General features: G+C 54.7%; 1 protein-coding gene and 2 long non-coding RNA genes across 7 annotated transcripts in view; 2 read left to right on the forward strand and 1 right to left on the reverse strand.

Annotated features, from left to right (window-relative positions):
* The window catches only part of RAMP1 (receptor activity modifying protein 1), a 36,416-nt gene extending 33,541 nt beyond the window's left edge, over positions 1–2,875 (forward strand). For both annotated transcript variants that reach the window (XM_072796870.1, XM_072796869.1), the window contains exon 3: positions 2,307–2,875. In XM_072796870.1, coding sequence (XP_072652971.1) covers positions 2,307–2,562 — 256 coding nt within the window. In that variant the 3' untranslated portion in view covers positions 2,563–2,875. The remainder of the gene's footprint in view (positions 1–2,306) is intronic.
* A 6,070-nt stretch (positions 2,876–8,945) lies between these two features.
* On the reverse strand, positions 8,946–24,247 carry LOC140616270 (uncharacterized). 4 transcript variants are annotated; one of them, XR_012016819.1, is made up of 7 exons: positions 24,136–24,247; positions 22,060–22,463; positions 14,489–14,549; positions 13,015–14,399; positions 12,784–12,933; positions 10,956–12,109; positions 8,946–10,237 (listed from the first exon to the last, which is right to left on the reverse strand). It is a non-coding gene; the product is annotated as an uncharacterized lncRNA (long non-coding RNA). The 4 variants fall into 4 exon arrangements; XR_012016817.1 differs by lacking the exon at positions 24,136–24,247 and adding an exon at positions 22,898–23,124; XR_012016821.1 differs by lacking the exon at positions 24,136–24,247 and adding an exon at positions 22,898–23,119 and having other exon boundaries at positions 11,766–12,109.
* On the forward strand, positions 17,283–21,795 carry LOC140616271 (uncharacterized). Its single transcript, XR_012016822.1, has 3 exons — positions 17,283–18,245; positions 18,515–18,632; positions 20,456–21,795. It is a non-coding gene; the product is annotated as an uncharacterized lncRNA (long non-coding RNA).
* Positions 24,248–24,572: the final 325 nt, after the last annotated feature.

Below are 24,572 nucleotides of genomic sequence, written 5' to 3' on the forward strand. Positions count from 1 at the left end.
GTCCCAGCATCTCCGTCATCCCAGACTCTGATTCTGTTCGTGGATTTATCTCTTGACAAGGGGTTGCTTGGTTTCTGTTGCTTTTCAATGAAAAGCTCGTAATTCTGTACTGAATACTGAACTTTCGTGTAGAGGACAGCAGAGCCTGGGGTAACTAGTGTTCCTATCTGGAAATGGGTGGCCTCTTCTGCAAGGCTGTTAGGGTGGGATTTGAGTCCATCTTGTCGGGACTTACTGAGCTGGGTTTGGGGCTTGTGGCTGCCGTGGTTACCTTCAGAGCACCACAGGCCTCCCTACCTCAGGCAGCGGCTGCCATTGCCTTGTGCTCGGGGCCGGGACTGGTGAAGTGTCCTCAGTGCAGCGTCCCACCCCACATGCCTGTGCCCCAGACCGTGTCTCTCTCCACCTTGTCTGGGCAGCAACGGCTCCTGCTTGTTATTCCATGCCAGGTCCGTATGAGCTCAGACAGGCCCTGTGTCTCCTGGTGGCCAAGCCCTGCCCTGTACCTGTGGGGTCTTGGCTGGCAGATCCCTGCCCCTCTCCCACTGACAGGAGACCTCTCTTTGGTATCATGCAGGGTCCTAGGCCCAGGATGCATTCCTGCTGCTCTCCCAAGGGAGAAGAGTCTTTCCCTGTCCTTCTGCGGGCCACAGAGCATCTTGCTCGTGCCCTGGGGCCGACAGGCTGACCATCCCTCTGTCAGCCGCTTAAGGGGTTTGCTTCCCAGGAGATACAGGGCTGAGAACGTCGGAGGGGCTAGGGTCTGTTTGCCACCATTCACTGCTCTTCCTCCAGCCGTCTAAGGCTCTGCAAAGTATTCAAGGAACGTGTGGTGTTTGGGCCTGGCCCCAAGCGGAGCTCATCTGCTCGCCCCTCATCTTTCTCATGAGCACCCACTGGAGCCTCATGGGAAAAACGGGTGAGTCACAAAACCGCCAGCGTGTCTGGGGCCCCAGAAATTCCAGGCTGACCTTCTAGCCCACAGTTGGCCTCTGGCAGCGTGTTAGAAGTGGATTTCTCCTCACGACTGGTATGGCGGCTGTGTCTTGTTCCCACGCTCTGCCCCAGGTGGGCCGTCCCTGCGTAGCTTCTCCTTGAGATAAGTCACGTCACTGCTTTGCAGCCTCTGCTCTCTGATGGACTCCAGGGAACAAACCCTTCCGTAGTTTCTCTGGCGTTTTTTGTTATCGTTCAGGTAAGAGCAACACTCTTTTCAGCAGAGGGTTCTTCTGCAGTTTCCAGAAGCAGAAGCGACTCACCTACTACATTTTAATTTCCCCCAGGGTTGAATCTTGAGTTATTAAAAAGTGACTTATCTCAGAGTATTAACCATAGAACCACCGTATCCGGCAATTATGCTTCGGGGTGTACGCCCAAAAGAATTGGAAGCAGGGTCCTCTATGCTCAGGGAAATAAACCTGTCACAAAGAAACAAAGATTCTGTGATCCCACTCACGCGAGGTCCCTAGGGCGGTCACACTCAGAGACAAAAAATGTGGAATGGTGGGTGGGGAAGAGGGGGATGGGAAATCAGAGTTTCCTGGGGACAGAGTTTCTTTTTGGAAAGATGAGAAAGTTATGGAGACGGACGGTGCTGGCGGCCGCACAACAGTGTGAATGTATTTAATGCCACGGACCTGTACACGTAAAAATGGTTAAAATAGTAAAATAACATTGTTATTTAAATTTTACCACAATTAAAAAAAGAGTAAAACCGATTTACCGGTGCCTGCCCATGTCAAGTACTCTTCGCTGCCCTGGCATTACAGAGGTGGACAGAAGAGACCAGGTCCCTGTCGTCGTGGCACTTACAGCCAATAAATAATATAAATACGTCACTCTGTACAATGAGGGGTGACGAGCACTGTGGGAGCGCCAGTGCGGGTGAAAGGATGGGGCCCGGGAGATAAGGCCTCAGGGGGAGTCCTACCTCCTAGGCTGAGGGGTGTGCATGGGGTGAGGGGGGCGGACAGCAAGGGGCTGGAGAGGCCGCGGATCTGGGCACCGATGGCCTGTTGACCCAGGCCGCCGTCCGTCCCCCTTTTCGGCTTCCCTTGCATGTGGCATCCCGGTCCCTGGAATCCCAGAAGCGGGGAGGGACAACCCTAAGGCCCAGCTCACCCTCGACATCTGGGGAGCCCCCACAACACTGTCGAGAGTCTCCCCCTCCTGGAGCAGGGCCGCTGCCGTCGGGCCTGGACGTCCAGGGTGCTCGGCACGGTGGGGGCACAGGGTGAGGAGTCCCGCGGGGTCCTGCCTCGGGCCCCTGCCCGCCGCGGGCTGATGAGCGGCCTTCCCATCCGCAGGAGCTACGGGGAGCTCACGGACTGCACCCGGCACGTGGCGGACCAGCTGGACTGCTTCTGGCCGAACGCCGCCGTGGACAAGTTCTTTGTCGCCGTGCACCAGCGCTACTTCAGAAACTGCCCCGCGTCCGGCAGGGCCGTGCGTGACCCGCCCCGGAGCATCCTGTGCCCCTTCATCGTGGTGCCCATCCTGGTGACCCTGCTGGTGACGATGCTGGTGGTGTGGAGGAGCAAGCGCCCCGAGGGCATCGTGTAGGCCAGGGGGTGGCCTCCCGCCGAGGGGGAGCCCTGGCCCGGCCTGGGGACAGCCGCTGCGCCCTCACGGCAGAGCCGGGCCCCGTCCCCGTACTTCTCCCCGGAAGGGTCGTCAGGAGTTCGGTGTTAACCTGAGAGCCCCTGGCTGGGGGTAGAAGCGACTGGGGGGGAGCCCAGGTGCTGGGGGCGCAGGAGCATCGCTGGCTCTGTTCCCGGGGAGGGTCCCCGGCTCTGCCTCCCAGTGTTCCAACCTCAGGCCGGACTGTGGCCAAGTAGTTTGTGATTAAAAGGCCGTCCTCGTCCTCGTCCTCGTGCTCGTGCTCGGAGGTGGCAGCGTCTTTATTTCTGGGGGCGGGGCTGAGAGAGGAGGCGGGAGACACACTCGCCCACCGGGCTCCACGGGGCTTCGGGAGGGGTGACGGACGGCCGAGCCCCGAGTGGCCGCAGGTGCCCCGCCCCCGTCACCTCAGCGCGGGTGCTAGGACCACGGCTCACAGGCCGGGGGAGGCGCCTCCTCGGTGCCCCACCAGCCGTCGGGGCGGCGCGCACCTCCCACCGGCTGTCTCCCGGCCCCTGCTCTCTCGCTCACTATTTTTTTTCAAACTCTGCTTACGACCGCCTTCCAGAAGGTTCTGAATCCCCAAAGGGAGCTTCGGCCGCTTCCTCCCCACGTCTTCTGAGTCCAGGCCTCTCCTCTGAGGTCCCGGCAGCCTCCACCCCGCCCTGCCCCTCCAGGACCGGACCCACGCCCGTCCACACCCGCGGCCTCGGCCTCGGCCTCTGCCCCGCGGGCCCCCCCACCCAGGCCCTGGGCCCGGCCGTTACCCTGGGATCTTCAGGGGCACCCAGCACCCCGCTCAGCTGAGCAGACCCCGCCCCGTGTCGGCCCCTCCCTGGCACCCAGGCCTCTGGTCCGCGAGCGGCCTCCGCGACGGCCGTCCTCAAGCCTCTGCGCCGAGCCACACCTGGCAGGAAAGGAGCCCCGGCCGCCCCGACGGCAGGTCGCCGCCTCAAGGACCAACGGGCTGCGCGGGCTGCGGCGTCGGGGCCGCGGGAGCTGGGAGGACACGGCGGTGGGCTGTGCTGGCCCTTGTCCCCCGGGGAAGCCGAGGCGCGGGCACGTCGGGGCGAGGGCCCAGGGCAGGAGGCAGGAGTCCCCGGGGCGCGGGATGGCCCAGATCTCGGGAGCAGCAGGTGGCGGGGAGCGGGCGCTGCGGGCCCGAGGGGGTCTCCATAGACACCGTCACCGAGAGCAAAGGCGACAGGTGCCACGGGGCCGGGGACAGCCCAGCCTGACCTCGCCAGTCAGTGGTCCCGACCTCAGTTACTCTGCCGAAGGCCCCGGCCTCGTAAGCCCGCGGTCCCGCTCCCCTCAGGGCTGCCCAGGGGCCATCCTCACTGGGTCCCTCTGGCCCAGGTCACACCCCTGGAGGCAGGGCCCCGGGTCCCCAGCTGCCGGGGCGGCCCCGTCGTCCTCAGGCCCACGCAGCCACTGCCTCACCGGGGACAAGGCCCCCTCTTCATCCGCACTGCTCTGCTGGCCTGAGGGGTGTGCGCGGTGTGTCTCTGAGGTATGTGTGGGCGGGGATGGTGCGTGGGTGCGTGGGTGTGAGAAGTGGATGTGTGGTGTTTGTGTACTCTGTGTGCATTTGTGGTACATCTGTGGTGTGTGTGAGGTGTGGGGGGTGCGGTGTGTATGTGGTGTGTGTGGTATGTGGCCCGTGGGATGTGAGTGGGGGGTGCAGCGTGTATGGTGTGGAGATGTAGGTATATAGTGTGTGTGTGGTACGGGTGTCTGGTGTGATGTGTGACGCGTGTGCGTGTGTGTATGTGAGGTATGTGTGGATGGGTGTGTTGTGTGAAATTTGAGTATGTGTTGTGTGTGTGGTTTTGTTGTGGGGCTGTGAGGTGGATGTGGGGGTGTACGGTGCATGTGGTGTGTATGTGATGTGAGTGCGTGGGTATATGGGAGGTGTGTGTGGTTTGTGTGTATATGAGGGGATGTGGGGGGATGTAGATCTGAGGTGTGTGGTATGGGGGGGTGGTATATGTGTGCATAATGTGAGGAGGTGTGTGGTGTGTGTGAGGTGGAGGCATGTGGTGTGCGTGAGGTGTGGCATGCATGAGGTGGAGGTGGGTGGTGTGCATGAGGTGTGGCATGCGTGAGGTGGAGGTGCGGTGTGCGTGAGGTGAGGTGGAGGTGCGGTGTGCGTGAGGTGTGGTGTGCATGAGGGGGAGGTGCGTGGTGTGCGTGAGGGGGAGGTGTGTGAGGTGTGCGCAGTGTGTGCGAGTGCGTGCGCCCAGCGCGGGCCGCAGGGCGGGCCAGTCCCCCGGGCGTCAGCGAGGAGTCGGGGAGCCGGGCTGGGACCCGGGGTCCGCTCCGCGGGTGGGCGCCGCTGCTCGCACGGCCGGCGTGTCGGGTGCCCTGGAAAAGCCGCCACGTGCCTATTTTTAAACCTTCAAAAAATGTGTCTCGTGTCATCATCGCTGTGAAGAAATAATTGCGAGAACCCTGGGGAAGCACCTTCCCGCCGCCCGGCCTCGGCCTCCTCGGGGCGAGATGGGGCCACAGCGGGGTCTCCGCCGAGGGGGCCGCGGCAGCCGCGCTGGAGGCCAAACCCGGGGGGCTGGGGGGGGCCCAGGCGCCTGAGCTAAACCCCCGGACGGCCCGGCCGGCTCGCGCGCACTTCGACGGCAGCGCCTTCCGCGCGGGGCAGACGCCGCCCCATTAGCACTTGGAAGTCACTCAAGCTAATGGGAGAGAACAGGTTAACTTCTCAGTATTTGGGGGGGGGGGTCTGTATTCAAGCGCACAAAATTGGGTGTTGACTTGAGAGACAAAGTCCTTTTTTGCTAGATAATTTCTTTATATTTTATTTCTTCTAAGATTTTATGTATTTATTTGAGAGAGAAGAGCGCGGGAGAGGGAGAAGACTCGTCGCAGAGCAGGAAGCCCGACGGTGCAGGACTCGATCCCGGGACCTGAGACCTCAGGATCCCCTGAGATCATGACCGGACCCGAAGGCAGACGCTTCACCGACTGAGCCACCCAGTCGCTGAGATAGTTTCTTTTTATGATTTATCGGCACTTAACGTAAGGTCTACGGCCCTGACGCATTTTAAGAGCAGATACAGGAGAGCGCGCCGGAGGTCCCGTGTTGGGCGGCAGAGCGCGGGCACCTTCGCCCATCCGTTGGGGCCTCCCTTGTCCCAGGTGGTGGAGAATTTTTTGATATTTAGGTTTGACTTTGGAACGTGTGTAAGTACGTTTGAGGAAACGTGCACCTGATCTGGAAGTTTCCTTCGTGTGAGACAGTTGTGCTGCGAGGGAGCCAGAGAGCGCTCAGATGGCCGCGCTTCCTCGCCGGGTCGCCGGTCCACAGGTGAGGCCAGCGGCTGGGATGGGAGCAAAGCCCACGTGGCCAGGGCGCGGCCGCCCCGTCTGGGTTCATGGCCCAGTGTCTGCACGTCACAGGGCGAGGCCGAGAAGCCAAATGCCGGCAGGTAATGTGCTCCGTTTGGATGATGAGCAGCAGATTTTTATAGCCTTGGCACGATTGAAGCTTCTTCTCAATAAACAGCTAAACAAAAAATAAAAGACTTTGGTTATTAGCCTCTTAGGGCGCCTTTAACAAATTGCCACAAACCAGGTGGCTTAAGGCGCAGGCCTTGTCCTCTCGGGGTTCTGGACGCCGGAAGCCGGGAAGTGGAGGTGCTGGCCGCGCTGCTCCGAAGCTCTGGGGGGCGTCCCTCCGGCCTCTCCTGGCCTCTGCTCTTTCGGGCACACCCGGGCCTGCCTTCGCTCGGGCTGCACACCCAGTCTCAGCTGGCTTCCTCCGTGTGTCCTGTGAGATTGGGCGCCCCGCCCCCCCCGATCCCCGGAATCCAGTAGAATTCATTTCGATTCAAAGAATTGTATCTGCAAAGACCCTGTTTCCAAATACGGTCACATTTTGAGGTTCCAGGTGAACACGAATTGGGGCCACGCCGTGCCATCCGGTGCAGTCGGCAAACTCAAGAGGGGGTGACGCCTCGGCCCTCCCCTTTGCACCGGCCATGACGGGGGACAACTTTGGAAACCAACAATGACCCGCCACAAAAGATGTTTCCAGAGCCCCCACCGGTCGGGGGGGCAGAGCGAGGCCAGAGGTCCCGGGGGCTCCGGGGAAAAACGCTCTGTTCCCAAAGCTAAACTGTGGGCCGTCGTTCCCACAGGCGATCTCAGTTCTGGGTTTGCGATTGATTGATTGATTGATTGATTGATTGATTAGACAGAGAGCACAAGCAGGGGGAGCGGCAGGGAGGGGGAAGCAGGGAGCCCGATGCGGACTTGATCCCAGGACCCAGGGATCATGACCTGAGCCGAAGGCAGACCCTTCACTGCCTGAGCCCCCCAGGCGCCCCATGGGTTTGCCTTTTAAAGCCAAAACCAGGTCTGTGTGTGTGTGTCTGTGTGTGTGCGTGTGTGTCTTCACACCTGGGGGGTGGGTGTGCACATGTGGGTACCTGTGTGTCTCTGTGTCTCTCTGTGCACCCACGTGCGCACCTGTGTGCCGTAAGAGGAGGCCTCTGGCAGCCCCGTCCTGGGCCCTGGCCCCCTGCCCCCCAAGGCCAGGGAGGGCCCCGCGCTCGCCGCGGGCACAGTGGCTCTCAGCCGTCTGTCCCAATCCCTGGGCGCGGGGCCTCGCTAAGGACACGGTTGACACCTACAGGACGGGGTTTCTAGGATGCCTGGGACCCGTTCCTGGCATCCTGCTCTCAGGGCCGCAGCCTCCGGACACGGGCGGGCGGGAGGGAGGACGTCATCGGGCATCTGGCCGGCGGTCGCAGGAGGCCCATGTGCCGAGGTCGCGTCCAGGGACCAGAGGCCCCAGGGCTGTCGCACACAGCAGCAGCGGGCCGTGCTCAGCTGACGGATGGCGTGGAGCTCCTTGCCCCGACCCCCCCCCCAGGCTGCCCCTCACATCTGAGGATCCGCTCTGCGGGGGGGCGGGGGGGCAGGAGCCGAGGGGCTGCTCAGGCCCAGGGTGACCCAGGGTGACCCCGGCTGGGTCCCACGCTCTCTCTGCCCGCCTGCACCCGGTCCGTCCTCGGGAGTCTGCCCCACGCGCCACCACCCTCCCTGCGCCCTCACGGAGGTGCCCAGCCCGGCCGGAGGGACCCATGGGGCCAGGGAGGCTGGGCGAAGCTGCCACCCTCCTCTGGGCACCCCTGACGGTCCAGGGCGGGGAGCCCGCAGAGGGCCGGCCTGGTCACGCGGCAGGTGGGGGCCGGTTGTTCCCTGCAGCCCACGTCCCCGTCGTGGCCTCGCGCGGCTCTCCCTGCCACGGAGTCCCGTCCCCGCGGTCGTGCTGCGGCCTGGTCACCGCTCCTGGGGGTCCTACCGCACGACCTTCCCCAGGTGGGAGGGCCCAGGGAGGTGCTCACACATGCACTCACCCCCACTCACCCCACCCCCACCCCCACCTGTACTCACCCACATCCCCACACTCACCTGTACACACTCACCCCCACCCCACACTCACCCCCACATATGCCACACCCATTCACACTTCTGCATGCATAGCCATGAACACACACTCACCCCTGCACACTCACCTGTACACACCCCACACCACTTACACTCATACAGTTGCACACACTCACACATTTACCCCCACCCTTACACTCACACAAACTCATTCACACACACCCTACACACTCACCTCCACACACTCGCCCCACCCCCACCCCCACATACTCCACGCAATCCTACTCATGCACACTCCCACACTCACTCCCATTCTGTCACACTCACATACATCCCCCACACTCCCACATCTACACACCCATACATTCACAGCCCCCACGCACTCACACACACATGCACACTCACACACTCATACACTACGCCCCAAATTGAGACAATCTTCCTTTCCTATTTTGTAACCTGCCTTTTTCAATTAACTATACTGTGAGAAAAATGTCTTAAGTATTTATTTTTAGGAAACTCTCGTCCCATCATCCGGATGTAATCTAACTGCTGTCCTCTGGCGTGGCCGCCGCCGCTGCTTCCACTTGTTTGCTCGCACAGATTAACCCTGGCTGGGTCCTTGCACGGCTCTGATTGTGTCTGTAAGTTCCGAGGAGGGAGACTACTGGGATAAACGATAAACCTGTAAGCCCTGCAGCGCAGCGCGTGTTTCTGACCCGTCCTCCGTGACGACTGTCCTGGCTCTGGCTTTTGACGAGCCCGAGGAAATTTCCTCTCGGAGGAGACTGGGTTTTCCTCCAGGAGTGCCAGGTGCCAGCCGGGGTCCCCAACCCCCCACCCCCAGCCCCAGCCCCCCCACAGTCTCTCCTCTGCCTGCCCCCTCCCTCCCCGCAGCCTCCCCCTGCCTCCCCACAGCACTCTCCTGTCTGCCAAGAGTCGCCCTTCACAGCCGCCTGCACTTTTACCCTGATGGGCTCATTATAGGAGCCACTCTGGGAACAGTACAAATTTGGCAAAGTGTATTTCCCAAGTCCTCTTCCCTTGGGTTTTTTTGGGGGAGGTTGACTTCCAACCAATTCTTTTTCTATGGATTTCCATGACAAAGGTCTGGAGAACGGGCCCTTTCGCCAGCTCAGGACACAAATAAAACTAATTAATCTTATTTTTCAGAGTAGAGCTGCTGTCAGCTTCCCCAGCCAGCTTAGTGGGGGTGGGATGAGTGGGGGTGAATGTGAGGGTGTGAGTGAGCGAGTGTGGGTGGGGTGTGGGGAAGCGTGGGAGCTAGTGTGTGATTGTGTATGAGTATGTGGGAGTGTGGGGTAAGTGTGTAAGGTGAGTGTGCAGGTGTGTGTGGGGGTGAGTGTGTACAGGTGAATGTGGGGGTGTAGGTGTGTACAGGTGAGTGTGGGGTGGGGGTGAGTGTGTACAGGTGAGTATGGGGTGGGGTGTGTATAGGTGAATGTGGGGTGACTGTACAGGTGAGTGTGGGGGTGTGGTTGAGTGTGTACAGGTGAGTGTGGGGGTGGAGGTGAGCATGTACAGGTGAGTGTGGGGGTGGGGTGAGTGTGTACAGGTGAGTGGGGTGTGGGTGAGTGTGTACAGGTGAGTGTGGGGTGGGGGTGAGTGGGGGTGAGTGCATGTGTGAGCACCTCCCCGGGCCCTCCCACCTGGGGAAGGTCGTGCGGTAGGACCCCCAGGAGCGGTGACCAGGCCACAGCACGACCGCGGGGACGGGACTCTGTGGCAGGGAGAGCCACGCGAGACCACAACGGGGACGCGGGCTGCTGGGAACGACCGGCCCGACCCACCGCATGACTTTAACCGGCTTCTCCTTCTCTGTCTCCTGCACGGTTTTCCGTAGTTGGCAGGATGGCCTGGGGGTCACGCGCCCTGGCCCCGGCCCCGGGTGCTGCCGCAGCTCCGAGGGGGAGGCTGGTGGCCAGAGGCCTGGCGCGTGTGTCTGGGGAGCGGCGAGGGAGCTCGCGTGCAGGAGGACGACACGCAGTCATCGGGGCTCGAGAGGGTGCGAGGAAAGAGGCTTCAGGATGCTTTCTCTCCGGCTCCACAGAGAACACACTTAGGAAAGACCTCCGTCCCTTTCAAGGCGTCGTTGGAGGTGGCCTGGGATCTGGCTTTGGCCTGGTCTTGGGGGGGCCACGCCGACCCGCGAGGTTGCTGTCCTCTCGGATCGCGGAACCGCCACCTACAATGGGCGCCGGTTGAGGGCAGTGAGCAGCTTGTGCTCACCCCATCCCTCCGCCCTCCCCTCCCCACGCACACCAGCCCCATCCCTGAGCTGGGGGGGCCGCCCGAGGCCCGAGACACACACACCCGGACTATTTCTGGGGTGGGAGGCTGGCGGGGGTGCCCGAGGCCGGCGGCGATGGCACGTGGCCACTGCTTTTCATCCCGCATATGACCCGTGGTGCCGCCACCCAATACCAGCACCTGCCCAGTCTGCCCAAGGGCACACAAGCAGGTCACCCAACTCTCCCCCTGCACCCCGTCCGCACAAGAAATAGTTCCACATTAAAAGAGAAAACCAAGCTGCCACCTGAGGCCATGGCACCACGCCCCAGGCCTCAGTTCCCGGCCCTGTGATGACTGGAGGTGCTGTAGGGGGTCGGTGTGCTCCACACACCACCAACATTTAACCTGGCCCTGATGATGCACGTTCGTGCAGGACCGGGGACCCCGGTGGCTGTGCCGACCGTGACAGCCCCCGTCTGGGTTCCTATCGTGTCTCTTGGTGTGGTCCCCACCCCACCACACAGAGGGCAGGAGGCGAGTCCAAGAGACAGGAGTGTGCTGATAGGAATAGGGAGCACTCAAGTGGGGACATTTGGGGATCCTCTCCCATTCCCGGGGCCCATTCTGGGGAGCACAGAGCGGGGCTCCTGTAAGGACCACAGACCCGGCACCTGGACAGCAGACAGGGCGCTGTCCCTCTCAGTCCTGGCCGCTGAAGTCCAAGGTCAAGGTGTCATCAGGCTTGGTTTCTCCACAGGCCTCTGTCCTTGGCCTGAGGATGGCCGTCTGCCCCTGTGTCCTCACGTGGTCCTCCCGCTGTGTGTGTCTGCGTCCCGTCTCCTCTCCTTACGAGGGCCCCGGCCACACGACATTGGGGCTCACCCCGGTGACCTCATTCCACCCTCACCACCTCCTTAACGACCCTGTCTCCAAATAGTGTCACATTCTGAGTTTCACTGAGGGTTCGAACTTCCCCTGGGACTGACCGGGGGCAGGGACCCGCTCGGCCCACAAGAGCCCCCCTCCGCCAACCCCTGAACAGCCCTCCGCCGGCGGCCGCTTGTGCAGCCCACCTGAGCTGCAGGGTAAGGAAAGCGCTGGGACCCACCACGGGAATAGGAGAGTGAGGAGAGAGGCAGAAGGGAAACATCCCGTCCTGGCTGAGAGAGGACTCGAGACAATGTTAAAGGGACGGACGGGACTGCAGAGCCGGGCTGCTGCGAGCTGGGGGGGCCGGGGGGTGGCTGCACGCCAGGCCAAGAAGGAACAGAGCCCCCCGACGCTCACGGACTTCCCTGTGCTCTGCTGGCCTGCACCTGCACCGGAGCTCCTGTCCATTTTGCAGATACAGAGACTGAGGCACGGAGAGGCGACAGCTCATGCCCAGCAGCTTATGCTCAAATGTCCCCAAATGTGGGTGCCGGAGCCAGGGCTTGAAGCCAGGGCCCTCTGACCCCCCAGACCTCCAATCTCCCACTCACCGGGGCTGCTCTCTTGGTCCCCCAGAGTGGAAAACTCAGGAACTGGGAGTCCGAGGAGGGCGAGGGCAGGGAGAGGTGGTCACCTCCAGCCGTGTGTGGGTCCAGGCAGGTCACAACGGGTGTTTACAACTCCAGGTGTCATAAGTCCGGGCAGGCTTCCCTCTGTTCATCCTCCAGACCAAGCCGTCCTGGGCCACCTCTGCCCCCGTGGGGTGCCCGACGCAGCAGCCTCCCAGGACTGATCCCTTCGGGAAGCCACCAGATGGAGACCCAGTTGGGGAGCCCCTGTCCTTTGCTCTGGTTCTCCACAGCTGGTGGGGTTCAGGGGCGGCTCTGGGTCTTGCCTGGGGGGAGAAAGTGGGCTGGAGGCTGGAGGTGGTCCCTAGAGTCCTCCACTCTACCCTTCCCCAGAGCCAACTGGAAGGGAGTGGGGTCTCTAAGGCCCCCACGGGCCTGACTCCTGCCTCTTGGCCTCAGGTGCCTTCAGGAAGGCTGTGGGACTGAGCCTTCCCCTGGGGCCACCGGGACGTCCCTCGCTCAGGACTGTCGCCTTGTGTTCCCAGGCCAAGGCCTGAGGCCCCAGGCAGAGCACCACAGACCCCGGGGCCTGCTGCCTCTCAGCTCCCACCGCTGCTGGGCTCACAGCCCTCAGCCTCGCCAAGGCTGCCGACAGCAAACCAGTCTTCCCAGCACCCTTCTCTCTCCCCAACCTCACTTTTTAATTAAAAAAAAAATTCTGGGTGCCTAGGGGGCCCAGTGGGTGAGTGTCTGCCTTTGACTCAGGTCATGACCCCGGGGTCCTGGGATCGAGTCCCACATCGGGCTCCCTGCGAGGAACCTGCTTCTCCCTCTGCCTGTGTCTCTGCCTCTCTCATGAATAAATAAAATCTTTAAAAACAAAATAAAATAAAAAAATTTTCAAAACTGGTCCCAGTATGGCAATGAATTCCTATTGCTGGGTTTGGAAGGAGGATTTTCTTAGTTCATAGTTTCTTTCCTCCTGATTTTTAAAAGGTACCTGCTTTCCAGGGGCGCCTTGGTGGCTCCCTTGGCTGAGGGACCCCGACTCCTGATGTCAGCTCAGGTCATGAGCTCAAGGTCATGAGACAGCCTCTGCTTCTCCTGGGGCTCTGCGCTCAGAGATTCTCTCCCTCTGCCCCTCCCCCTGCTGGTGCCATAAATAAATAAATAAATAAATAAATAAATAAATAAAATCTTTAAAATAATAATAATAATAATAACTGCCTACTAGTTGTCAGGTCCTGGCCCAGGGAGAAGGTCACACACAACTGGAAGTGATTTTCTGGATTAAGAAGTAAATCGGACAGATGCCAACCCAGGCGGCTCCCGGTGCCTGGGGCGCCTTTCCCGGCCCCCTTTTCAGCCTGGAAGGCGCTGGGCTGTCACCGGCTGGGCTGGGTCCCGGAAAGCTCTGGATAGAATGACGGGGGTGCAGCTGAGCCAGTGCCAGGAACCCGCGCCCCGGGAAGACCTTGCAGCAGGCGCTCGGCCAGCCGCTAGGGGCGCGCGCAAGTCAGAGGCCTCCAGGGGGGACCCAAGAGAGGAGGCTCCCAGCGGCAAGAGACAGGGCACCTGCCACCTGCCCAGCCCAAGACCGTCCTTCTTTCTCACACCACTCCCTCTCCTTTTCACACGGACAACACAGAATGGCCACAGAGCTCCCTAGTGCTCAAAACAGTGCCCGCACGTGTTTACTGAATTCATTCACTGTACGTAATAACTCCATGAACTGACTTCATCAGCCAATCCTCTTTTATTAAGCATTTAATTTGTTAGCAGTTTCCCTCAATTTTTTTTAAGATTTCATTTTTAAGTAATCTCTGGACCCAACGTGGGACTCGAACTCACAACCCCCAACTCAAGAATTGCATATTCCTCCCACTGAGCCAGCCAGGCACCCCTCCCTCCATTGCTTATTTTCATGCCAAATGCTATTTAAAAATAACTTCTTGGCCCCTCTCTTCCTCGGGGCTGCCTGCGGAGGGGGCAGCCATCTGTTACTGGGCGTCACGGCCGCCCTCAGACCTCTGGTGAAGCCCAGGATGGCTAAAAAGAGGACCAAGCGGTTCATCCGCAATAATCAGACATCCACATGTCGCAATGAAGTGCAACGGCAGCAACCCAGGGCACTGACAATAGGGTGCGCAGAAGATTCAGGGGCCACATCTTGATGCCCAACACTGGTTACGGGAGCAACAGGGAAACAAAGCCCGTGCTGCTCGGTGGCTTCTGGAAGTTGCCAGTCCACAGCGTCCAGGAGCTTGAGGTGCTGCTCTTTGCAACAGATCTCACTGTGCAGAGATTGTTCACAGCGTCTCCTCCAAGAACCACAAAGCCACTGTGGGAAGAGCAGCCCAGCTGGCCATCAGAGTCCCCATCCAATACCACGCTGCACAGCGAAGAAAATGAACAGACGGCTTATGTGCACATCATATTTGTGTTAATAAAACCATAAAACTACAATAAATACGGGCACCTCAGTGGCTCAGTTGGTGAAGCATCTGCCTTCGGCTCAGGTCATGATCCCGGGGTCCTGGGGTCTGCTCAGTGGGGAGTCTGCTTTTTCTTCTCCCTCTGCTGTTCCCCCTCCTTGTGCTCTCCTGCTCACTTGCTCTCAAATAAAAACATTATTTAAATTATAGAAGTAAACTAGACACTGTAGAAAATACCGGTAAACAAAATAAATAAGCATTAATTCTTACCATTCAGATAATTTTTAACATATAGTATATATGGTATAGTCTTCCAAACCGCAATTTATACCTAGAAACATAAATGGTAGATTTTTAAAAAATGGCTCATTCTGTTTTGTAAGTGACTTTTCCAATCTAAGAAAAGTCACTTTGAAAAATAATCACACACACACACACACACACACACACAACTACACAGTCTTTATCAGCTCCTAAAGGCAGTGGTTTTGTCTGTTTTGCTTATTGCTATATATAACGCTCTGATGGGCCCATCCTTATTTTCTTCCTTAAAAACAAGTGCTCAGAAATGGAATGTTTGGGGTAAAGGGATCCATAAATGTTCTTTCAATATTGCTAGATCCATTATGAGCGTGTGCATCCCTCCCACGCACCAGCACACACCAGAGTCTCTGCTTACTCACACTGCTGTTTGTGTTCCAGACATCTGATTACAGAGAAGCCAGCCTTCCCTCCTCTGGATTCTGGCTAGAGGTGTCTTCTTCACATTTCCGCACAGGCCCTTTGTCCATTAAGAAATTATTACACTCTACAATAGCACTCTGCTTGCACGATTTGATGGGATACACGTGTTCAGGGATGTATTTTCTGCACAAAAGGCTTCTATTTCCTTTTTGCATGTGTATTCATAAATGAGTCTGCAGTTTTTCTCTGGAGTATCCTCTTTTCAGGATTTTGTGAGCTATCAGGTTTTTGTGTTACCCTTGTAAAATGAACTGGAAAGCTTCCATCTTGTTCTACGCCCTGGAATGGTTTATAGAGCATGAGAAACCCAGAGAAGGAAAATGGTAGTGTATGAATAAACATGAAAAGATATATGACAAATATAAGTATAGAAAAGATGCCCTTTCTCAAAGCAATCAGGGAAATGCAAATTAAAGCAATAATGAAATACCTTTTTTCTTTTTTAAATATCATGCTGGCAAAATTTTAACAGTGGTAAAATCCAGGATGACAATATTAATGGAGATGTGAATAATTATAGGCTTTGGGGAGAACCTATTAAACTTTTCAAGTCACCATATAATCTGGAAATTCCACCCCGAGGGGTGTGTGTGTGTGTGTGTGTGTGTGTGTGTGTGTACTCAAGAGAGCAGAGAATGTATATCCTTGTAAATACCCGTGCATGAATGTTCATAACAGCATTATCCATAATAGCCTAGAAATGGAAACAATGCAAATGTTCAGCAAGTCGTGAATGGATAAACAAATGGGGCATAGCCATCCATTACCATGGACATTATTCACCCATAAAAAGGAACGAAGCACTAATTATCTGCTACAACGGAGACAAATCTTGAAGACGCGCTAAGAGAAAGAAGTCAGACACAAAAGGCCAAATGAAAAGGATTCATTTATATGCAACGTGCAGATAGGCCAATCCATAGAAACAGAAAGTAGATCAGTGGTTGTCAGGGGTTGGGGGAAAAGGCGAATGGGGAGCAGCTACGAGTGGGTGCAGGTTTCTATTGGGGGTTATAACACAAATGTTCTAGAATTGGTGGTGGTGGCTGCATAAAATTGGGGCTATACTAAAAGAAACTGAATTGGAAGGGCGCCTGGGTGACTCAGTTGGCTAAGCTGCTACCTTTGGCTCAGGTCATGATCTCAGGGTCCAGGGGTCAAGCCCCGCATCCGGCTCCCTGCTAAGCAGGGAGCCTGCTTCTCCCTCTCCCTCTGCCCCTTCCCCCTGCTTGTGTTCTCACTCTCAAATAAATAAATAAAATCTTTAAAAAAAAACAGAAAAGAAACTGAATTGGATACTTTAAAATGGTGGGTTTTATGTTAAGTGGATTGTATCTCAATTTTCAAAATTGCAAAAAAAGAAAAAAAGAGAGCTAATGGTAAAATAAAAGTCACTTGACAGTAGAGAAATCTGGCAAACAGCAGGACAGCCAGGTGGTCACTCTTAACGTCTTAAGTGCTAAGTCGTGTTGATAGCATGTACTGTCGATGTGACATGCCAAGAATGACACTTCACCTCTGTGGTCCTCCTCCCAAGAAACCACAGCCTCTGTCTAATCATGGGGAAAACACCAAGCAAATTCAAATTGAAGGTCATCCTACAAAATATATGACTGGTCATCCTCAAAACTGTCTAGGTCATCAAAAACAAGGAAAGTCTGAAAAACTATCCCGCCAAGAAGAGCCGCAGGAGACACGACAACTAAATTCATGTGGTGTCCTGGGTGGAATCCTGAATATAGAAAGGACATCAGGGGAAACTAAGGCAATCTGAACAAAGTAGAAACTTGAGTTATTGCTGATACGTAGTCGTATTGGCTCACTAATTGCCAGTACAGCACACTAACGTGGGATGTGAGGAACGTGGTTGACAGTGCGGGGAAGGTGGGAACTCTCTGCATCTCTTTGCAGCTGTTCTGTAAATCTCAAACTATTCTAAAATAAAAACATTTATTTTAAAAACTTAAAAACAGTGGCTGCCCATCTCCCACCCGTCTTTGTGAGTCAGTGTCCCTGTAGATTGTCAAATGAAAATATCCAACACAGCAATTCAAATCTGATGGCAAGAGATGATGGTGGAGGTGGTTCAAAGGAGAATGATTTAAATATCAAAGGGTTGAGAAAGGCACCGTGGAAAACTGATCAAATACGGCTGCAAAAATGATCCTCTTTCTTGGCAAAGTCGAACCAGCAGGGCAGGACATCGCATCAAGCTAGCTGTCCTCTGGGCTTCTGAAACCCCACCCCACCCCCCCACCCCCTCACCCCCCCCACCCCCCCATCCCCCGTCAATACTTGATGGATTCTTTGTTCTAAGAATCAGCATGTGGCACCAGCCCTGGGAGAATGACGGGTCCTAGTTCCTGGAGCTAAACCTGCGACAGCCTGGCAGCCAGATCACTTGAAGCCATCCCAGGCTCCCTGTAGGAGGGACACCAGGGCCCCAAACCCCCACGGCTAAAGGATGGCTCCAGACTCTAAATATACAGCCAGTCACGACTTGAAGAAGAAAGACTTCGCTGTAGATTCTATAAAGGCTTTCTCTGGCTCTCTGGGGAGTGAGGGAACCTCCATAGTTACGAGTGAACCCCACCTGGGCCAGGGAAGAGACTGGACATATGTGTGTGTGTTGAGAGGGGAGGACGGGGTGGGGGGGAGATGGGAAGGGATGGAGCTGTCCATCCTATGCAAGTAGCAAGCAGATCTCTCTCTCTCCATCCCCCCCCTCCCTTTGTCTCCCCTTCTCTCTCTCTCTCTCTCTCTCTCTCTCTCTCTTTCCCTCCACCCCCACCCCAGCCTCTCCTCTAGGATGGAGAGAATCAGCTCTGAGATAGCCTGTTTCTGTGCTTTGGGAAATCCACTACCACCACCTTTGGTTACAAAAGCCTCAAAGCTGCTCCTGAAATATTTCTTGGAGCAAACTGGGCCGTTAGCCCGGCTGGCAGGAGCCTTACGGGTGCTGCGTCGGGCGGGCTCGGGTTTGGCTGAGCTGGAGCTGTGTTTGGGGTGTCTTGCTCTCCTCTCCCAGGTGAGGGTAGACGCGTTGGCTGTGTGCGCTCTGAGACAACCTTGACCTTGAACTGTCGTTCCTTCTGGAGGATCTTTGGAATGTGACTCCCGGGCAGGGCGAGGCCGGGAACACACAACCGCCCACACAGCCAACCAGGAAGCCACTAAAATGAATTGGCAGATGCATCAGTGCTGATAGGAATGGTCTCCACCACCTTCTGCTAAGTGAAAAGTACCTGACGGTGTGATCCCACGTGTCCACGGAGAGTTTCTAGTAGGTCAAGCCAGAAACTTAACAGAGGTTGCCTCGGGAGAAGGGTACTGAGGACTCGGTTAGGAAGGAAGCTTGTGTACCCTCTTGAACTGTGCGGATTTTGACTGCACTCGTGTGTTATATGTTTGTGTGTTACCTAACATTCGTGCCTTACCCTGTGATTTTTAATGGCTAACCTAACCAAACTGGGTCAAAGAGTTACGATAACAATCCTTTTCACACCAGCTAACTGTACTATAACATTCTAAACAAATATCTTTGTCTACAAGCCAGGTTCCAGCCCTGCCTCCCCCTGCGACTGCTGCTGCTGGGGCCAATCGTGGGTCCCTAGGTAGCCTATGGATTTTGACGTTCCGTGATTCCCCGTGCACCCCCAAGACACCCCAAGTAAGCACATAGCAGAACACAGGATAGCACGTTTACCACCTGAAGACAAGTCCCCTTCACTGCTGAAGACAATTTCTCCTCCCAAGGGAACTATGCTCCCGAGAGCCCCTGCACTAGTCATCTGCTGCTGTGTAGCCAACTACACGAACTCAGCAGTTTAAAACAACAGATGTGTCTTATCTGCCCAAGAGTCCAGGGACGGCCTGGCTGGGGCCTCTGAGGCCACAGGGTCTCGCAAGGCCATAACCCAGGGGTTGGGCAGGCTCACTCTCATCTGGAGGCTCAACTGGGGAAGGACCTGCTTCCCAGCTCATTCAGGCAGCTGTCAGATTCATCCTCTCTCAGCTGAGTGACTGAGGGCCCTGGCTGTGGCCTGAGGTCCCCCTCTGGTGCTTGCTAGGTTCCCTACTACGTGAACTCCCACAACACGGCTCCTTATCTTACCAAGCCAGCCAGGAGACTCTCTAGTGTGTTAGTGCGTGCTAGTAAGATGGAATGTGCTTGCTTGCTCTCTCTCTCTCTCTTTCTCTTTCTCTCTTTCTATATATGATAAGGTAATTATGAGAGTGACATCTCCTTACCTTTACCATATTCTGTTGGTTATAAGAAAGTCACAGGTCCACCACACTCGGGGTGGGGGGATTATGTATTACTAGGTTATGAACATGGGGCCATGCCTCAAGAGTCTATTCGTGCACCCAAGGGTCTGTCTACCAAATCCCCCAATGAGGAGATTTTGGAGCTGTCACCGGCAGGGCCCTTGGGCTAGAGTGGTAGGGTGCCACATTGCCAGGATCAGGGGAGCCTTATAGGGCTTGTGTCCTGCAGGCTCTCAGATTCCCAGTGGCTAGTCCAGAAAGACAAAGGTAAAGCCAAAGGCCATAACCCTAGGCAAAGCTTGGCCAGGTATGATTATGTATGACATTAATGGTAGCCCTTATTTGTGCAGTGCACACCTGCACAACTCTACACAGCAGCCCTGATTCACACCTGTGGATGAGAGCCTTCTTCTGGGCAAGATGTCACTGAGGATTAATATCTGGTGCAACTCTAGGTCCACCAACGAACCATATGTCTATGCAGCAGAGTTGACCTTACACTATACCCTCCTTCCCAGCTATTCCTTGATTTTTCTATTCCTCAAACACATCCAGAATGCTTGCAATATTTTCTCTGGAGTTTTGTTTTTGGGTTTTTTTTTGGGGGGGGGGGGAGGGGTTTGGTTTTTTGTTTTGTTTTGTTTTTTGTTTTTTGTTTTTACTGCTTTCACCCGAGGCCATTTAAAGTTCCCATCTTTTGGGACTTGTTTGTTTTCCCACGATGCTGGGTGGTCTCTAGCAACAGAGTATCCAAGTCAGCTGGGGTTTCAGAGGAGACCCTGGTCCTTCAAGGGCAGTGACTGTCACAGCTAATTTGTCACAACAAATTCCCAGACATCTTTGGCACATCCCAAGACATAGAACAGAAGGTACTGAATTTCAGAATAGCTATCATTTATTTTGTGTCATTGCTAGCTCTTTTTTTTTTTTTTCTGAGAGAGAGAGAGAGAAAAATAGAGAGAGCACAAGTATGAGTGCAGGGAGGGGCAGAGGTAGGGGAGAGGGAATCCCAAGAAGGCTCCTCACGCAGCACAGAGCCCCACACCGGGCTTACACTTATGACCCGAAGTTCATGACCTGAGCCAAAATCAAGAGTCAGTTGCCCAACCTACTAAGCCACCCAGGCGCTCCTATTGTTTATTCTATAATTCATAATGCAATACCATCTGTTTATTGAGCACTTTCCATGTTTTACATATTTCACCCATTTGCTTCTTCTGACAGTCCCCTGAGGCAGGTACTACTATAATGATGCCCAACAGAAAGAAAAAAAGAAAACAACTGTGGATTGGAGCAGCTTAGTCCCCTGTCAACTAAAGGTCAAGCTGGGATGGCACGGTCTGCCTGGCACAGAAGCCTGGCTGTCACATGTGGGACACAGATACCTGTGAGGTGTAAGTGAGAATCCCTCACCTGGACCTGTCGGGGACATCCTCAGATTTCACTACTGTTCACAGTGCCTGTGTTGATGCTCGACCTGTGTCTCTCCAACACAATAAGTCAGCCATAGGAACTCGCTCCTACACACAGCCAGTCGTGAACCATGGAAACCACAGGGAATGCCTTTAGCTTTCATGAATTAATGGTTCCTGCTTTGCATTTCCTTGTACGATGACAGTCTACCACTGCTTACTTCTCTTTGGCATGTGTGATGCCGAATGGAAACAGGCTCAGGAAAAAAGCAAACTAAACCTGGCCCTCAATTTCCCAAGCGAGATTTCCATTTTAGTTTTGCCTAAATGGACTCCTGGCCTTTCATAACTTTTGTGTGGTCGTCTTTGACCTGAAGACAGACATGCTGATGGCCGACAGGGCCGCCGCCACCATGCCCCCTCCTCTCCTCTGGCAGATTTCCTCACCCTGGCCGTGGGGTGCTCTCCCTTTGGTCTACAAGCCCACTCAGTCCTTGGCTTCCACTCATCTGATTCCTCTCCCACTTTTGAGAAGGGAAAGGAAGACTCCCATAGAGAATCCCAAAATAGCAATTCCTTGAGCCTTGGCCTTAGAAAAGAAATGAATTCTGTGCTCAAAAATGTCTGCCTTGCCATATGTCCAGTCATAAAACCGGGCATCCCGAGGAGGGCTGTCTGTGCCTCCCAGAGCTATGGTTGGGAGCCAGTCCTCTCTTGGAGTGCTCTGGAAGTCTTCAGTCCTGCTCACCTCCCCACCTGCCACAGGGTGATGATTCCACACCTTCTACTCCCTTCTCTACTCCTCCACCTCACTCTCAGCTGATGGCCTTGCTTCCTATGATGCTGACAAACAGAAGGGAACTTCCACGTGCTCCACCCCTGCATGTGCCACATGCCCTGCCTCCTCGTCCTCCCCTCACAGATATACTATCCATGCTCCTCATCAAAGCTCCACCTCTCGTGTCAAGGACATCCCATAAAAAAAAAAATAAAAAAAATAAAAATAAAAATAAATAAATAAATAAAATAAAATAAAATAAAATAAAATAAAATAAAATAAAAAAAAGGACATCCCATAAGCAATGACCTTCTACCTCTCTCTGGTATCATAAGCATTTCTCTGTCTAATAGGATGATTCCTTCTAGCCTACAAACACACTATAAAACCTCTACTCTTAAAAAGACCTTCCTTTGAAAACCCCCTGGATCCCTCCAGGTACCTCATTCCTCTGCTATCCTTTAGAGTGAAATTCCTCAGAAATGTTATCTAAATGGCTGTCTCTGACTCCTTTTCTCCTGTCTTCTGTTTTCTCTTGAATCTGGTGAGGCAGGCTTTCATCCCCACCACTCTACCTGCAGGGGCACCAACGGCCTCCCTGATGTCAAACCCGGGGGCCAAGGCTCATGGCATCTCACCTGACCAATCAGACACCTCCAATGTGGTTCCACTCATCTCTGTGCACTTTCCTCCTTAGGCTTTTTGCCGTCACAGCCTCTTGTTTCTCCTGTTTCGTTGGTCACTCTGTCTCAGTCTTCTCTCCAGGGCCCTCCTCAGCTCACCACCTTCTAAACTTCGAAGTGATCTGCGGCTTGGTCTTTGGTCTTCTCTCAGATCCACACTCGGTGGTGATCTCAGCCATGCTTATGGATCTGCTGAAGACTTCCAAATCTGTTCTCCCAGTCTGGACTTCTTCCCTGAATTCCAGATAAGCCTGTCTAGCCATCTTCTCAACATTTCCACTTAGATGTTTGCTGAGCATCTCGGGATGCTTCTGGCCCTGGCCGACAAGTAGTAATAAGGACCTGATTTACACTGCTCCCTGGAACAACAGAAACAACAAAATCAGACAAAAATCTATGAAAGAATGGTTTTCAAGATATAGGACACCAGAAAACAGGACAGTGAGCTCTGAGAGGTGGGTAGAAAGGAGATTACCTGTGCCCTACACTGTCCTAGCTGTCTGCCTGGAGAGCTTCTGAGCTGCAGCCCAAGAAGAGGCACTGCAGCAGAGCCTGACAGATGCCCTGAGGCAAAGAGATGGAGCTGAGGGTCTGGGGTGACCATGGCAGCTGGCATTCTAGGGACAGAGCACCGGAGAGGAGTGGGCTGCACTGTGAGCGCTCCAGAGATCTGGAGGTGGGAGAGAGGCAGAGGGAGAGAGAGCCTGAGCAAAGCAGTGAGTGCTCAGCGCATGTGTGTGAGGAAACTACTTGCCAGAAGGATTAGAGCAAACAGCCGAGAGCTCACTTTCACCTGGGAGTAGCACCTGTTCCCGCCAGCAGGACTGGAAAGTTTCGACTCACAGACACAGCAGAGAGTACACAGAGGCTTTTGCTTAGAAGCAGAAATAATTAGCCCTAAACAGCACACTGTTCTGGTGCAACCAACACATCTTCAAAACAAGACCCAAAAGAATCAAACTGTTTCCAACTGACTCCGCTGCATCCCAGAACAAAGTTCAAGGACATTTATAGAAATACAGATAGCCAGCCACCCAAGCAAAAATTATCAGGTGCACAGAGAAACGGGAAAATATGACCCATGATGAGGACAAACACTAATCACTTCAAACTAATGGAGAGTTGACACAGATGTTAGAATTCACAGACAAGAACATTCGGGAAGTTATTATAATTGATGCTAGTAACCAACTTATCACCTCTCAGTCCCAAATTCACCCTTCAGTACCCACTCTGTGGGAATGGGGTGAATTCCTGTAAGCCTTTCCCTGGCAGTAAGCGCAATGATAAGCTCTCACAGCAGAGCACACTGGAAGGACATTTCAAGCAGAAGCGTTTCCCTACTGTGTCCAGCTGCTGCATGGTGGGTCAGTGGGATGGGTGTGAGAACACGTGGGTGTGAGAACCCAGCATGTGTGCCCAGAACCCATGATCCTCAATGCTCTTGAAGTCTGACCTGGTGACAATCTTCCTATGACCTTTCTGACACAGACATTACACACTCCAGGCCTCCTGCCTGCACCAGCACCCTGCTTACCTCTGCTCATCTCCATACCTAGCCCCCAACTGTGGCTCACCTCCATCTGCCTGCACAGGCCACCACTCCTTCCTCATGCCTATGTGCCTGAGCATTGGCTGATGGCCTATTCCCAGCCTGAAGTCTAGGGAATGGGTTTCTGCTAGCCCCAGTGGCTATAGACCAGGTCTGGCCAGGATGAACCAGTAGACTTCTCTGCTTTCCAGTGGGCTGTACCTACAACCTCTCTAATAAGGTCCAGACCCTGGCCTTGGAGAGGGTTCTCCTAGAGCCCTCTCCCTTAGCCCCAGAACACCGTACAGAGCCTTTTTGTATTTTATAATCATTCTTTTATCAGAATTTAATACCTCTTTATACTAAACTTTCCCTGTTTAAACCACTGGGTGTTTTATATATACTATTGAACACAGACTGTTATGTAACCAATTCCATATGTTCAAAAAGCAAAGTAGTGACATGGAAGATATTTTAAAAGACACAAATCAATGGGGTACCTGGGTGACTCAGCCAGTTAAGCATCCAACCCTTGATCTCAGCTCAGGTCTTGATCTGAGGGTCATGACTTCAAGCCCTATATTGGGCTCCATGTTGGGTGTGGAGCCTACTTTAGAAAAAAAAAAGACACATATAAAACTTTTACAGATGTAAATCACACTGTAGGAGATGGAAAATATACTGAATGGGATTCACGGCAGATTTGACACTGCAGAATAGATGATTAATGAACTTACAGACATAATAGAAACTATTCAAAATGAAACAAAGAGAGAAAAGATTTTTTTTAAGATTTATTTATTTATTTATTTATTTATTTATTTATTTATTTGAGAGAGAGCACAGGGGAAGGAGGAGTAGGGTGGGAGGGAGAGAGTTTCAAGCAGACTCTGTGCTGAGTGCAGAACCCAATGAGAGGCTTGATCTTGACTCTGAG

The sequence above is a fragment of the Canis lupus genome, chromosome 24, assembly GCF_048164855.1.
Source record: "Canis lupus baileyi chromosome 24, mCanLup2.hap1, whole genome shotgun sequence".
Classification (NCBI taxonomy): domain Eukaryota; kingdom Metazoa; phylum Chordata; class Mammalia; order Carnivora; family Canidae; genus Canis; species Canis lupus.